The 16,564-nt window shown below is 33.1% G+C and overlaps 1 protein-coding gene across 4 annotated transcripts in view; it reads left to right on the forward strand.

Moving 5' to 3' along the window:
* LOC119085137 overlaps nucleotides 1-10,610 on the forward strand; it is a 100,993-nt gene extending 90,383 nt beyond the window's left edge. For all 4 annotated transcript variants that reach the window (XM_037195427.1, XM_037195438.1, XM_037195410.1 and 1 more), the window contains 4 exons: nucleotides 5,786-6,045; nucleotides 6,140-6,338; nucleotides 7,591-7,697; nucleotides 7,952-10,610. In XM_037195427.1, coding sequence (XP_037051322.1) covers nucleotides 5,786-6,045; nucleotides 6,140-6,338; nucleotides 7,591-7,697; nucleotides 7,952-8,074 — 689 coding nt within the window. In that variant the 3' untranslated portion in view covers nucleotides 8,075-10,610. The remainder of the gene's footprint in view (nucleotides 1-5,785; nucleotides 6,046-6,139; nucleotides 6,339-7,590; nucleotides 7,698-7,951) is intronic.
* Nucleotides 10,611-16,564: the final 5,954 nt, after the last annotated feature.

Consider the following 16,564-nt stretch of genomic DNA (forward strand, 5'->3'; position numbering starts at 1 on the left):
ATCGCTACGATGGTGTCACGACGGAAGTACTGTTCATAAATTTGAGACAGAATTCCACTACTCAAATAATTTTGGGCATAGGAACGATTAGGCTAGAAGTTCACCGAAATAGTCATATTTTTACCCATTCACAATGCTTTAAATAAGGTACTAATGTAATTTAAACTGAAAATGCTCCCTCCTTCATTTGTTCGCACAATTTCGAATGAAGAACTACCAAGATAATTCCATATATTCGGTTCTGTTAAGAAGGTGTTGATTAAGTCAACTATATTTTTAGAAAACAGTTTCTCAACTGCCACATCTCATCAGGCGATAACCACTTTCTTCCAAGTATGTATCTAGCACGCTTAATTTCTTAATTATTTTCCAAGTGAAAGTCGCAAAAATATCTTCCCATGAGCGATGATTGTATACCGACGATGTAGCTGCAGCAATAACTTCCAAAATTAAATTATTCACAGTTGCCTCGTCGTATTCCGTTTTATATTTTGATACATAAAAAGCTATGCATTTTTACTCAACAAGTTACAACAATACAAGTTTTTGCCCAGACAGACAGTTAAACCACTCATGAATAAAAAATATACGGATTTTCCCATAATATAGTGATAAATACGTCATAATTTATTCAAACATTTCGTTTCATTTAAATTTTGCGTACCGAAGCAAATAAAAAAGAAACCACCAGAAGAAGATGAAGCACATCAAGTTGTAACAATTTCTATCTAAAAATGTTTTCAGCGGATATGGGCCACAAAAAAAAATATTCTGAACGACACCGAAAACAGTTTATCAAAGGAGCAGGTGCAAAGTAATATTCAAATTAACGTTTAAATGGAATTAACTGGAATTCTTTTCTCTTTCTAAACAAAATTAAAATATTAATTAAAATTACAACCATCAAATAATCTCGCCGAACGTTCACTTATATTATACGCATTCAGTTGAATAGTGACGACCTCCATTTGGGTAATAATAAAAAAAAAACTCATTTTTATCCAAATAAAAGTGCTTGGTACAATATTTTAATAAAAACACAAAAAAGTTTGAATTGTATAATGCTAACTTTCAAATTTATATTTCAGTATTTCGGTTCTAATTTATTCATAGTCACGAGAAGGGACGACTCTCCCATGCTAAAAGTATAAATATTCACTTTGTACAATACGAAATTTCCTGTGTATGTTGTATATATATACTAGTAGTTACAGATCTATATGCGTCGTATCCATCCTCCTAATATACATTTGTAGTTTAGCAACAATGTGGGAAATGAATGATAGATTACGCAAAAAAATTAAAATGCACCGGAATATGCGAATTATGAAACAATTCAAATTTCCACATTGTGTAGATTATATCGAAAAATTGTGGTAAATTAATTAATTGACTGGATTCGGTATTTCGGAAAAAATGTTTAATGTTTTCCCCATCATATTATCATAAACTTTGACCATGGTTCGAATCCGGTGCTATTGATTCGTAAAATCAAATTACGTCAAGCATGAATTCCTCACATATTAATTTTACGGAATGCAATATGTGTTATATAAACAGATGAGAGAAATATCGAGATCAGAATAATTTTCGGGATTAATTAGGACTATTTCGTCAGAGATTATTTTTGGATTTTCCTCAATTTTTGTAAAAAAAAATCCTGATAATAAATTAGTAATAACTGTTGCTCCTCAAAAAGATATTTGTCCTCAAGGTAAAACATACCCTATAAATGCTGTTCCTAAAGGGCAAAAGAAGAAAATCCCAGAAAATCTCAAAACATAACACAAACACAAAAGTCACTAACCCGTAGTGTAGTCGATAATGTCATTTTCCTTATAAACTCTCTAAAAAGATTATGAAAGTATTCGAATTGAATCTATAATCATGGGCAAGAATACTTTTCGGCAGAGTTTTAAGCACTTGGTGTCTGGTAAAGATCGACTGGAAGCTCTAAGCGTCCCTGACGCTTGGCATGACATCTATTTATCGTTCATAGTTGAGTTGAAGTTTCTATAGTCTGTAGGATTGACTTTTTTGAATACAGTGACTTACATTCTAAAACCTGCCAAGTTGATGCATTTCAACTTTTTAAGGTTCCCAGTGTTCAAATTGTCAGACGTTTTAATCACTGAGTAATGTCAGAATTATTGGAAAACTTTCTTTGATTGGCTGGTTTTGGAATGTTAGGCTCTGTAAATCATAATTTCTTCCTCTTATTGTTATTTGACCAAAGATTTTGATGACAGAAAGCAAAGCATTAAACGTATGTATTTGTGTCACGATCGTTTCAGCCAATAGAAAATCCTTGTCTCCATTTCGACCTTTTAACGAAATAAAATTGTAGCGCAAATATATCAAATACCGCGCATGCGATTTCGTTTCCTGAAACGTTTTTCTAGGGGTAATATGAATCCTGAATTTTTAGCGACACTTTGGCCACTTCTTCTGTAAAGCCAAGCCCTGCAACTTTGTTTACTATGCGATTGCGATTGCGATTTAATCTTATTCATTCCTCATCCTGATCATGTATTAATCTATGCGTACGCATGTGTATCTGTAGTAACGTTGATATCAAACGATGGGAGGTGTAACTCCATAACGGTAAGCTTGCGTATTTTTTATAATTTTTTTTTTTTCAGCTGTACAGTTTGATCAAAGCAGTTATCGAATATTACAAATAAGCTACTTAAGTTTCTCCTCATTTTACAGAAAAATTGATAACTGATTTGATCACTAGATTGTCCTAATTTATAGATAGTCTCTACTGTACTACAAGTTTATAGACTAAAGTTCAAGTAGCTGTGATGATTTTGAATTTATTTTGGAAATTAAAATTTTGAATCTCGTTCCATCACGTTCATCAATTAAGTCATTATAATTCAAATAATCGCACACTTTCGGTGTTAAGTGTATTGAGTACTTCTATCTGTCTTCATTTGGGATAAAACGTAGCATAATTATAAAGAATGAGAAGATAATTTCCACAAGAATTTGTAATAAAAATTTAGCCACACAATGGTTTTGTTTGCATTTGATGTTGACGGAGATATAAAAAAATAATCAACAAGCAAACAAGATTGAAACTCAAGCAGTTGTACACTCTCATTTACGGAAATTCCACCCAGCATACATTGTGAATCTCACAGCAATATACTACACCGTACTTTATGCAAAACTTTCAATCACGTAATGCTTGTCTCTTGTGTATATCTACCATCTATACTATCTGTGGTGCTTGTGGAAATACTGAGAACAAAAAATTGCGGTGTACACGAAAAAAAAGAATTTAGACGACATGAAAAGTTGACCCTCTCTTCCACTAGGGGAGCCAAAAAAAAAAATTGTCGATGAAGTTGGCGGACCTTTATGACCTCCTGATAGAAAATGTATATGGGGCCGATGCGATCCGAGTTGGTTTAGTGGTCGCGCAAGGACGAAATATGTGCAAAAACACTGAAATTTCCCATACATTTTTCCCATTACTTTCTATGGAGAAAATTATTTAGCGATAATATCAAACTTTTTTGGTCCGGATAACTTATATTAGGCGCGAGAGCAACAAAAATGCATTATTTTCTTTTTTTAGAATTTTTATATCGTCTGTAAATACCTAACAATATTGGAGACAAATATCCACAGATAATTTCCAAGTGATACAAAGTCAGGCGAAGTCACTCTATATATAAGTTAAGTGTTAGGTGTCGTTGTAAAGGTAATGACTGTGGCTTTCTAACGAGCCCACAATAAGTTTCAAGTTGGCGCCTTGTCGTAACAGTCATTTGAAAATTGCCCGAGTTCACGACCCTGACATTTTTGCACCAAAATCGATTTCTGTACAGCTTAAAAAAATTGTTTTCGAAAAAATTTCTTTTTGCAATGAAAGCCTATGTCATAAGCTCTCGTTAGATGTGAATATATCCGATACACATCCCATAAATGTTTGGAAAAACCCAAAAACTGGGTGAACAGATTGGGCTACTTTGACTGACTTGGGACTGGGAGATGCGAATGCACTCACAAAACATTAAATAGGCCTCTTCGGCCTATTCTGGAATGAAATAAACCAACTCACCTTAACAAGTTACCTCAGCATCTGTTAGTTACAAATTTTTTTCATCAATTTTCGTGTTTTTCCACATAATTCGTCCTTGAGTGACCCCCAAACCAAGTCGGATCGCATCGGGCCAATACACATTTTTTATCAGGAGGTCATAAAGGTTTGTTTTCCTTGGGGTCCGCCAACTTCATCGACACCTTTATTTTTCCATACGATTTTGAACCCCCCCTATTCCACACGAACAAAAACGTTTTCAAATTAAACGGAATGAAAACCGCTTGAACATAAAAGGTCATATGACAGCAATTCGCTCAACTTGAATAGTATAATATCATTGTTTGCCTAATATTTGAATTTTAATGTCAAGCTTTTGTGCCTGTTTCGTACATGAAATAAAATATTCCGCCGCCAAATTGTTGAACGTTTTTAAAACAAAATGTATAAAGTTGCCCTTAGTTATGCATGCATACATACATTTAGGAGTTATTTAATTTGTAGTTAATGAAATGAAACGTTACTAACTACATAAGATAAATATGTCTGGTGTAGCCAAACATTTATCTAGGTTTATAAAGAAATGTGGCATTGGGCTTATTTTGTCGTCAGGTAGCATTGCGAATTCGAATACCTGAGTATGGTGGAAAATTGTATACGTGGAAATGAAGTGTAGATCTTATCAATCATTTCCCTGGAAATGTAGACAGACATAAACTCGAAATTAGAGAATGATTTTCGTATATGGCGAACTCCATGACCTGTCTCGTGATGAAAGTAGGCTAGATTCAAATCTATAGGATTTTTATTAGGGCGAATCTGAATCGAATTCAGAAGAATTCAAGATGTTCGAAAAAAAAGGTTTAAAAAAAGGCTCTGGTCGCAAAACTTTGCACCTGTTCGAATTTCATTATTTCAGAAGTTTCAGAAATTTACAAGCAAACGTCCCATTTTTAGCCTCCTAATTTTGTAAACAATGTGTGTGCGGATAGCTGCCTTGACAGTATTAGGTTGGACTTGAAGGGCGATAGTGGACATTGCTCATTGCTCATTAAAATTCAGCGTCACTCAATCTCTTCGCCGGATGTGCCCATTCCCAGGATGGGAATAAAGTCAGACTCAGATATTGCGTGTCGCCTCGAATTTTTCCATCACTTTCTCGTATTTTTTCTAAAAAGATGATATATTCTAGGGCCTGCGTTGCTGTCACGGCATTTTTATTTATTAGGCCCTGTCTGGAGGAATGTGCGGATTGGAATCAAGACCCTATGTGGTTACCACAGCGGTTGAAGCAATTAAAAAGATTTGTGAAAAGAAATAGTTTCTGAAAATTCACTTTACATACAAACATCATTCCTCTTTCAAATGCAAAGTTCACTCAAAATAAATGGAATTTTTTTAAATGTTTTTCTTTGATCAGATCTGTATTCATAAAAGCATTTGGAGGTAAAATGTGTGTGGAACTAAAAAAAAGAGGATTCGAATGGCTTGAACCGTAACTGTAGTTTTTCCTCAGACTGTATACAATTCTGTAAATTCGATTAGTCGAATAACTCTGTAAAAGACATGACCTTTTGTAAATAAAAACTATGAAATTCTAACTTTAACAAACCTATCCGATGTTTGCGCTAGTGATGAAACAATAGAATCCCCGAATGAATTCAAAATTAGAAAATGATAACAGAAAGTGCATTAACTGCCACTAACATTATGAAACTTTATACATTGCAGGCAGTACAAATTTGGTGGGAAAGTTCACTCAGAGTGTTCGTCGCATAGTTCAAGATGTTAAAGACGAGCCACCGGCCAGTGGTATGACCAGAGATGAAGTTATCGAAACAAATGAACGATTACGGGCCGTTCGTATTCGACTGGAAGAATCGTATGACACCGCCAAAAAATCATTAGTTACGTTGATGAATAAATATGGCGATTCGAAAACCCACCGAAACATATTCAATCGTTATCCATTATTGAAAATTATGATAAAGGTAAATGGACTTTCCATCTACGACAAATGCGAAATATTTCGGCATTGCATTAAAATGGAATTAATTGCGAATGTCCCGTGCCTTTTTCTTTTAGGACGTAATCAAATTAGAAACTCAGTACTGGACCCTTGTCGATATTCCGAAGCAAGAGAAACAGGAAACGGTACCCTCCTATGTGATGCGAGCTTGTTCGATTATGGAAAAGACACAAAAATCCGGTGAAGGTGTTAAAACGTCGGCGCGTCTAGCTGAAGAGGCAGCCGAACGAAAGGACCGTATGGAACGATTAGAAAGTAATTTATAAAATTGAAAAGCGGACTCGCAAATTTTTTTACAAATTTTTCAAAGTTTGTCATCGATCAATTGTTGGTGAATCTGCTATACCTATGTTGGTTAGCATGTGTTAGGACTTCATTTTGTTCACGTACTAATTTCGGAGCACTTAGCATTTGCCTCTCTTTATACCAAACTTAGTAGTTAGATGATTATTATGTACTGACTCAGTACTATACCGTTGTTGATGCGAAACATTATTTTTCATCGTGGTTGCAATGCTCGTAAATGAAGTACTTTAAATGGAGGATGGAAGTTTTAACAAGTTTTATCAAGTAAAACATTATTCCAAGCTAGTCTCATGTCCCAAGGAAATTATTGTTCTATAGCAGGGCCGTAAAATGCACCGATTTTTCTAGATTCAATCAGTTAGGGCCGGTCGTTTCTGATTTACCCGATTTTTTTTTACAACACAACAAAAAATGTAATCAAATAATTTTAGGGGGCGATCAGTATCTTTTGTCACAAGACGATAAGACGTGTCAAATAGACTGTACTTACGTACATATAGAGTGTTTATTGTTTTAAAAGATGGATCAATTTTAACTGGTTAACTGGTTAAAACGAACTGGTCTCAAAGTCACTGTCACACGTCATTTTGAAATCACATACAAATCGAAACTGGCCTTAGTATCAGTGTACTCATTGATAAATTTTTGACAGCTGTTCCCGTGACAACCATAGTTAGATATATACAGTTTATTGCTCCACCTGAATGCACCAGCTGCTTCATAAATCCACATTGCTTGTTTAATAAACAATCAAAACACAAGCTAAACAGTGTTTTTACTACATAGAGACGTGTTGTATGCGCACATAGCTGACGTCAACATAGCGTTTGTATGTTGTTTTCAAGCCTGAGAATTTAATTCTGGAATAATAGCTTTGATACATTCATCAAACCTCATTGATCAATAACAATCGAACGTAGCGTTATTGTTCGGATTAATCGGTAGATTTTGCAATGGACATGATGGATTAGTTTCTGGTATGACACATAAATAATAAAACGAATTCGATATCCGTTGACGGTAAATCCTATCAACAATTGATATGATAGACGTAAAAGTGGTTAGCGAATCACTTTTACCCATTGCATTGGAAAAATAATCACCAACATTGATCGACACGAAATGTCCATGTCTTTTGTAAAAGAATTCGAAGAGTTCGCTCATTGACTAGAATTAAAGCAACAATTTGAATAATCAACAGCAATGACCACGGTTATAATTGAACAAGAGAATACCCAAATGATAAACGACCTGTATCGGCTGCTAAAAAAGTACTCTGGTTTGCGTAATCTAATTCGAGAGTTGAAGGTAAGCGACAGACAAGTGAAATTGAATTTGTTAAAAAATATTTAACCCCAACAGAACGAATCAGTTGATCCACTTTCCCATCCTCTCTCTCACTCTCTCTCTCTCTCTCTCAGTCCTAATTTTATACACAGCCCATAATCAATCAATCAATTTATCCCCCTCTCCCGGTTTTTATTTATATTTTGCTATGCATACATCGCAAGCATTCGACTATTTATATATACATTAACATGCATATAATACACATTTTCCAGTCAGAGTATGGTGATTCAAAATTGTATCCAATATTTCCACGATACACAATGCTAAAGGATATGATAAAGGACATTATGCACAATCCCGATTACATGGAAGTTTGTCACGAAGTTGATAACTGAAATAAAATTCGCCAGGACAGTGTTATCGTCTACATCATCATCACCATCAACAACAACACCAACGCCATTGTCAACACCTTATATGCGAGTATATACATGACGTTTTTACTATTAAATTTTTGAATAATTGAAAATTGTTTTCTCGTACACTCGGAATGCTTCCACATTCTTTCTATTAAATTTCTCTTTTTTTTTTCGTCGGAGTTTATGAAAATCTGATATTCAATAATATTTTTTTGAAAAGAAGGAACTTCGGTATATAGCCAAACCATTTTGATATTAAATATATTAAATGTGCTGAGTCTGATGCTGCTGTTGAATGAATGTATTGAAAACTTTTATTGTTGTTGTCGTAGAGAGTGTATTTAAATTCGACTGCAAATTGTTCTTTTGTTTCATATTTATCCGAGAATATTTTTTCTGTTAGTAAAACGCTACTGGTTAGCGTCAAATTTAAATACATTCTGGTCGCATTTATTTCTACAAAAATTTCAATATTTCATGAACAAGCTAAAATCTGAACTGGGGACCGGCCAATCTTAAGAATTTCCTTCTACTCCATCAATTCGACTTTTCTGTTTACAAATAGTTGCACAATACGATTCGCCCACTCCCACCCATCTTTATTGTTACATGCTTCTTTACACGCGATGCGTTCATCATTTGTTGTTGTATTCTTCTCCACCGAGTGACCTCATCTACGTCAAAAACCCTCTAGGATAAATGGGATGACTCCAAAAAGAGTCAAGTAGCAAAAGCTGTTGTGCAAAATCATATAACAACTCTCTTAGATTGATTCTTTAATGATACCCACCCAATCTCTAGATTGGACACTACAGCGTATTTTTATCTTGTTTTGTATTCTTCCTTTGCCATCCGTCTTAATTTCAGTAGTTCGTTGTTATCTGCACAATTTCTCAAAATTTAGTTTCTACCAACTGATAATTGAGTCTCAGCTTAGTACAGGGTATTGGGTACACACACATAGAGAAAAAACCAACTGAAAATAAACATCGCGGTGGCTATGAACTGAACATTGTATCTCCCTGATTCCGTACAATGAATGTGTAGATGTCCAGTGTTTTCTCTCTCCGTGATATATATCAGCTGAATGTAGGCAATTATTTTGCATAACCCCAAACACAAATAATTTAGATTTAAAACCAGCAAATAAGTTCGAACTAAACGTATAAGGATATTAGTAATTATGTTCAGAAATTGAACAATGGGAAAGGCGTTCACTTTCACTAAATCGCCTTTCGCTTTGTTCACTTTCAGTTTTATATTTTTGTGCTCTAAAATTTATACTTTTTATGATAAGAAAATGTACAGTTGATTAAAAATGTAACCTAGGACATACATTTGGTTTTGTGGATTTGTACGTATTATAGCGGCAATTTAAACTGCAAATAACGCGCAAAATCCTTGACCATGGCTAATTTTACAATTAGATTTATGAATGTTACTTCAAGCGGAAAATCATAGAATGACTGAATTTCACAAATGATTTACACTGACGAACACCTGAACGTAAGGACGTGTTATCAATCTCTTATTTCTACTCTCTTCTGTCATTTCTCCATAACGAAAGCATAGCAAAATGAGAAAAGTGAGAAAAAGAGAGCAATAACAGAAATGTATCAGGATAAAAAGGCACTTCCGGGTGTTCAGTGGTGTAATTGATTTATTGTGATTTAATTTCAGCAATTTTCTGCCCAAAATAACATTCCTAATGTATAAAAGTCGAAAAGCCTTGTCATACGCCATAGAGCCAAAAGGTAATCTACCTGATGTAACACACAAAGGCTCGGAACAGGGCAACCTGAACATGACCCAAAAATACCTGAATCCGTTTTGACCTGAAAGTTTCAAGGCTGAGAGGCGACTTTTCTACTCGGTCAATATCGCCCTATGGACGATATTATCATTTTCTGAACGATATCGTTTTTTGGACGATAATATTTTTTCCAACAATTTTTTGAAAGAAAATTTTAGAAATATCTAAAAGTTGTAAAAAATTGTAGGAATTTTTTCGAAAATTTTAGATACAGTTTTCTATAAAACAGTCTTTGCCTGAAACTGATATCATTTCTCAGCTAGCTTCAACCTTAAACACTGAAATTTCAGGCAAACCTGGAACCGACCTGATCAGGTTTAGATAAATCAGATTTAGATAAATCAGATTCTGGTCAGGTCATTTTGTCTTTATGTCACGTAAACTTTCAGATTGGGTTGTTTTTTTCGGCTATTCCGAGCTATTTCCGTTTCATAATTTTAAAAGAATTTAAAAGGTACACATCATTTAACACCAAAGAATGAAGGAACAGTAAATTTAATAATAAAAATAGTCTAATGTGTGCGTAAACAGCAAACAAATTGATAAATAAACTATTTTCATCATTAACTGTAAATCATATAAAGATCGATAAAAAAAAATAAAAAAAAATTAATAAAAAAAAATATTTAAATAAAAGGAACGTAGTTAATCACAAAAATAAATTTCTTAAATTCGTAAATTTATAACAAAGTAAGTAAAATACAAATGAAAAAAAAAACTAATAAAATTGTAGAATTAAAATTACAGAAAATGTTAGCACGCTAAACCCAAATACCGATTCAGGAGATTAATGTTGAACGCGCACCCACCCAAACATACACACACAGTGACATTACAAAACCTTTTTCAGCGATACATTTTTTATAGGAAAGTCTAGCAGTTGATTTAGCTTCGAATGAGTTTCGGAAAATTTCGTTTTCTGTCGCGAAACTTGAATTTGTCAACGATCAAATGGATTTCGGTTGAAAGAGAACTTCGTGCAGATTCAAACAGATTTTCAACGTCTTGTGTGTGTTCAACATAAGGCTCCTAAAACATTTCTGAAACAATATGACCACAATTTACAGCAAAAATAAACATTAGGATAGCATAGATGTACCCCTTGAAATCTTTATTTTTGCTGTTGGTATGACCCTTCCTAATATAAGTATGTAATCAATGGTTGAAAGTTAAGGCTTTATTCGCCTTGATTGTCAATTTCGAATGATTTACTGAACTATTAATATTTTTGGGTGATGTCGATTTGTATCGACGATTATTTATGAAAGATTAATCAGTGTACATAAAAATCACTAAAAATCTGTAGAGTCCTGCCGTACAAAGTTAAAAAGCATTGGTAAAGAATTTAATTTTGTCACAATTGGTTAAAAGTTAGCGAAAAAGAATTTAAAAAAAGCTTTCTAACTTTTACAGCAGAGTCAGTCTTCAGCATAAATCACCAAACGAAAGTCATATATTAAACCGAAATTTCGTTTCGCGAAGTATTTATTTTATCGAGTAAGAATTTTGGCAGATTCAAGTTTTCTTAGGCCTGTTTTTTATGAACGATTTGTTGTTATGAGCTATCCAGCCAAAAATCATTAAAGTTTTGGAGCCTTCCAATTTATAAATTCTAGGAAAATAAATTTCAGTCGTCTCTGCAATTTGAGCATAAAGATGTCACCAAAAACGTGAACTTGTCCATTGAACGGTCATTGTAAAATGCATTTAAGTTCAATTTTTTTTCTTCATAATAATAATCGTACTGAACAGATCAAAGGATTTTGCAGAGAACGGATGAAATATTTCTAGTGAGTTTGCACCCGGTGATGAGTGTGTTTCCAAACTTATTTCCACCATAAATATCATTGTTATCTACATGCATTAAGCACAATATACTATTCAAGTTGCATATAAAAATATTGCCAACAGATCGGAACAGAAACGGGTCAATTTAGAAACCAAATTCCACTGAAAATAAACTTTGGTTGAAATATAGTAAAAAAAAAAACAAATACAAAGTTTTAGCAGCAATTTAAATCGTGCTCTGCACGCATTTTGATTTTTTTTACTCATTACGAGTCTGCAGTGCACCACTTGAATGGGCTGTTGGAAGGATTTGATTTTTTGCATTACTAACATTCGATTACAGCCGAAGTGCTAACTGTCTGTAGTAGTGAGTCTTTAAAGATTCAGTTACCACGAGGATTACACCCAGCCAGACAAATAGAAGTAGGTCATGTACTAGAACAATAATATATGAATCTGTTACGTCGCTTCTTCTTCTAAGACCTTTTACTTCATATCTATAAACATACAAAAACACATATGAACAAGAGCTTCTCGTTGTCGGTTACTTGGGAGAAATAAGAGTATTTTTTACGTGCAGTTGCAGGTATGAAAACGGTAACTTTTATTTGGCCAATCCAACAATCGACCATTTCAAAATTTATCACTAAAGAAAATAATTTTATCAATTAGTAAAATTACTGAAAAAATACATATTTGAATCAAAGAAGTCTCAACTATTTACGTCAAAAGGTGGATCCAAGACTGTTCGCTTAGTGCCAAATATTCATCGAGGAACTTTTCTCTTAGCTAGATTACTTGGCTTATTAGACAATCTTAACCATGTAGTATAGTCTTATTTTTGGAGACCAAAGCTTTAACATAGAACGAATAAGGATACAAGTATTGAAATGTTACCACTCTAGTACACTTGACTGTGGATTAAAACCTTGTTACCCTCCACATCATAACAGTGTACAATGTACCAGTTTTAGCTGAAGCTTTTAATCCTATTTATTTATTTTAGAAGCGACAAACGCGATAAAATTGTTAATCTGTAAAGTATGGACTAGTGTTCAACATAGAATCTTTTACTTCATTTGTTTAACCGATTTTGCTATATAACAAAGAACATGATTCATATTCGCAATTTTTCCTAGTCACTGATGATAGATGATTAGTCGTTCCTAAAATGTTAAGTCATTAAGTTTTGCTTGATGTAAATATAGTTGTGAAGATGTGAAGTATCGACAATTTTCAATTACCAATTTTCTTGTCGGACGTCTTCTAAAATGAAATCAAAATAAAATTATCGAGTCAGGTTTTTGACAATTGAAATTTAATTTTCAAAAACCAGACTCGATAATTTTATTTTGCTTTTATCTTATGAGAAAGTGAAACTCTTTTTAATGTTAAATTTTGCAAAAGTAAGTCTTCGACGTCCACTTGCACTTCGAACATGGAACATTTGTCGATATTTTACAAGAATGATCTGAATAAATAGATAAACAGCGACATGTTTCAATGACAAAATTAAACTCTAACATGACAGGCACGTCTAGTTATTATTTTTTTTTTGACAACATCCTGCAATTCTTCCCTGTTGCAATATTTCTTGGTATTTGTCAGACCAGGGCAATTGACCGAGTCTTATATTTCTATCGACTTCTAGAGTGTACAATTAGAGGCAGTGACATTTCAGCATGAATTTGCTTCAGCTGTTTTTCAGATAATCCACGCATGCAATCAAAACTGTTTATAAGGTTGATAAGGTTTATAAGGTATTGGTAAATCCGTATGAACAGTTTTGATTGTTTGTGTGGATCAGCTGAAAAACAGCTGAAGCAAATTCATGCTAAAATTTCACTACATCTCACTGTAATCGAATTCTTAATAAACTTGTCACAAGATACGTGAACTTGCCCATATAAGTTAAACATTTATAGCTCGAATATGCATCATTCCTTGCAAAGTTAGTGTAACTAGTACTATTTAAGCAAAATAAATCTGACACAATGCTATTAAAGATTATCGCTAGAGTTTCTAATAAATAAAAGTGAGAACCGGCTGGGGGAGTTTGAAAGTTTACAGTGATTGAAACTGGTTGTTGTTGGACGAACAATTGAATTAGACCTGATGCATTAAATCAAAGTTCTGAAAGAACGTTGCATTAAATAGGTCGAGGAGCAAACAAAATTGAGGTGGCTCCTTACTCTAATTTTTCTCATCAAATAATCATAGTTACCTGTGTTCAAAGGAAAATTGTTTTTTTTTGTAACGATATTGTAAGATTTTTATTAAGGAATTTTATCGGTAAAATAGAGTCACCATTTAAATTAAAATTTCCAAAACCAAGTAAAAGGAATTCAAATAGCATATTAAATCAAAAAAATTGAAAAAGTAAAGTAATATTTAAATTGATTAAAATATATCTAAAACAGACTAACACAGAAAAAAAAACGTTGCGTATAAAGGCTAAAAGCTTTAAATGTTTGTGATGATAAAAATTTTATTTAAATTAATAAACTATTTACAAGTACACATTAAGTATAACCGTTAAGCATGTAAAACAAAATAAAGAATAGGAGAAACAAAAAAAAATCAGAAAATAGATTAATTCCTAATAGATAGACATCAAAGATGCTATAGTAGTTAAAATAATTTCTATTCTAATTTCAGTGCTGTCTAAATAGCATCAATACAAGCAACACTAAAGGACAAATTTCTCCTATTATCATTATTTATCAAAAGAACTAGCGATTTGTAAAGAAAAGCCATCACCCCCTTCCATACTTGACTTTTTATTTATAGACCAATGGACTTGAAACTCGGCCACAATTTTGGTTCGTTATAAAGGCCACTACCTCTCATGCACCATTTGGACCACCTGACGTACCTAGCCACTTAAAAAAAAAATCGAACAAAATTTTCGACCTGATCGTTATTATCCACAGAGCGTTTGTTACTTGTATTGAGGGTATTTAGTGTGATCAAATAATTCATTAAAAAAAAGTTAATTACGGCCATGCTTAAGCCTGAGAACACATCGTCAATTCGAAAAATCATATTCCTATTTTTCACAGTCGTTCAACGATCGTATTCTTGTCGCTTGGAACATTATGCAACCAGAGTGCGGTTGAATGGATTTTTAATAAAATTTTAATGTTTTTTTCGGGTATTATTAATCAACTCGGAAACGTTCTGAGAGTTCGTTCAAATTGTTTTCAAAATTTTTTTTGTAGCAGACATGCCCTCTTATCATTATGACTACCATTAATACGAAATGTATACCACCTATCAATCTGCAGTGAGACGACGTTCCGAAAATAGCGAGGAAAGTCGTCATTTTTAAACTGATGAGTCTTCACCATCTTTCCTTACATCAGTTGCCTTGGTGCCCTGTCTTCTAGTGCACCGAATGGTGCGGTGGTTGATTAATAATACCCGAAAAATATCAAAATTACATTTAAACTTTATTAAAACTCCATCCAACTGTACTGTGAAGAACAATAGGAACCCGTTTCTTAGGATTGACAGTAAATGTTCTTGCTTTAAGTTTTGAATTAAACTTTTTTCGTAATGTGCCAATGCCATCAGCCATACTTTTTTTTATCAAAAAGCATCAGAGATGAAAGTTGTTTGTGGGATAAAAAGAAAATGTTTTTAAAAAAGTATTTAAGATTGAACGTTAACCAAAAAATCAATAATATCATTAAATACAAATAAAATTACAATGTTTAATATATTTATAAACTGTAGGGATTAAAGTAATAATAAACAAGAATGAACAAAAAGAAGTAGTAAAACAAAATCAAGAACAAATACTTATCAAAACTTACCGATGATGATATCATTTAAACAAAACTCTATTATGTTATGTACTGTCTCTGTAAATGTACATCAACTATACTACTAAGCGAACTCTGAAGAAAAGATAAAACTGAAAATTTCACTAAATCAGCTATTTATGTACCACATATGGATTCAAAAGTCCTAACTGTTTAAAATATAAATATTTTTGAGAATATTCGACGTAACAAAAAAAAATTAAAATAACTTCAATAAAATAATATGTTCTATGTAATGGAATATGTTTGTAAATGTAAAATCAGATTTAACAAATAAATGCAAAATAATAAAAACTATCGGATGAGACGTTTTTATTCTATTTTATTTTTGATTTCCTTTAGAGGTTAGCAGGCCGTTTTCTCAAGCAAACCTGTAGCCTGACCCGACTGCATTTGGCTTGTGTCGGATTTTATAAAATCACTTCGGGTTGGACCGGGTTTAGACATGAATTAGAAAATCAAAACACAAAATCCGAGTTAACCCATCACAATTTAAATGACTTTAGATATGACTGTTTAATGTAAGTAAAAACCTTTTTCACGTCTGTAGTGTGAATAACCTTATTTTCTCCACTCAAATGCAGTTAGGACTTAAACTTTTAGTTTTTATCTCATCGTGTAATCATGGAGAACCCTCCTGTATGTGTGTGTTTCTTCTAATTAAAAAAATGTACCTACTGGTAGTTTTATACTCAACGAATTTTATTTTGGGCAAACAAAATGTAGTGCATGACTCCTGTAAAGTAATTAGTTTTTCAATCAGACCAATATAAAATCGAGAGATAAGAGTTTAAAAATATGATCATCGTGACCAAAATCCGGAGAGTCAAATTTAATTTTAATTTAATTTATTTTCGATAAAAATAAACTAGTCCTACATTTATTCATTCAATAAACACTGGCATTACAACAATGTATGCCGTTAGACACAGTATACTGTACAGATTGGTCATCGTTTTCATTAGTTTTAAATTGATGCCTAAGATCGGGAGGAGAATTACGGATGTCATTCTCAACCGGATGGATCTCTTTCTCAAC

Source organism: Bradysia coprophila, chromosome X (genome assembly GCF_014529535.1).
Source record: "Bradysia coprophila strain Holo2 chromosome X, BU_Bcop_v1, whole genome shotgun sequence".
NCBI classification, from domain to species: Eukaryota; Metazoa; Arthropoda; class Insecta; order Diptera; family Sciaridae; genus Bradysia; species Bradysia coprophila.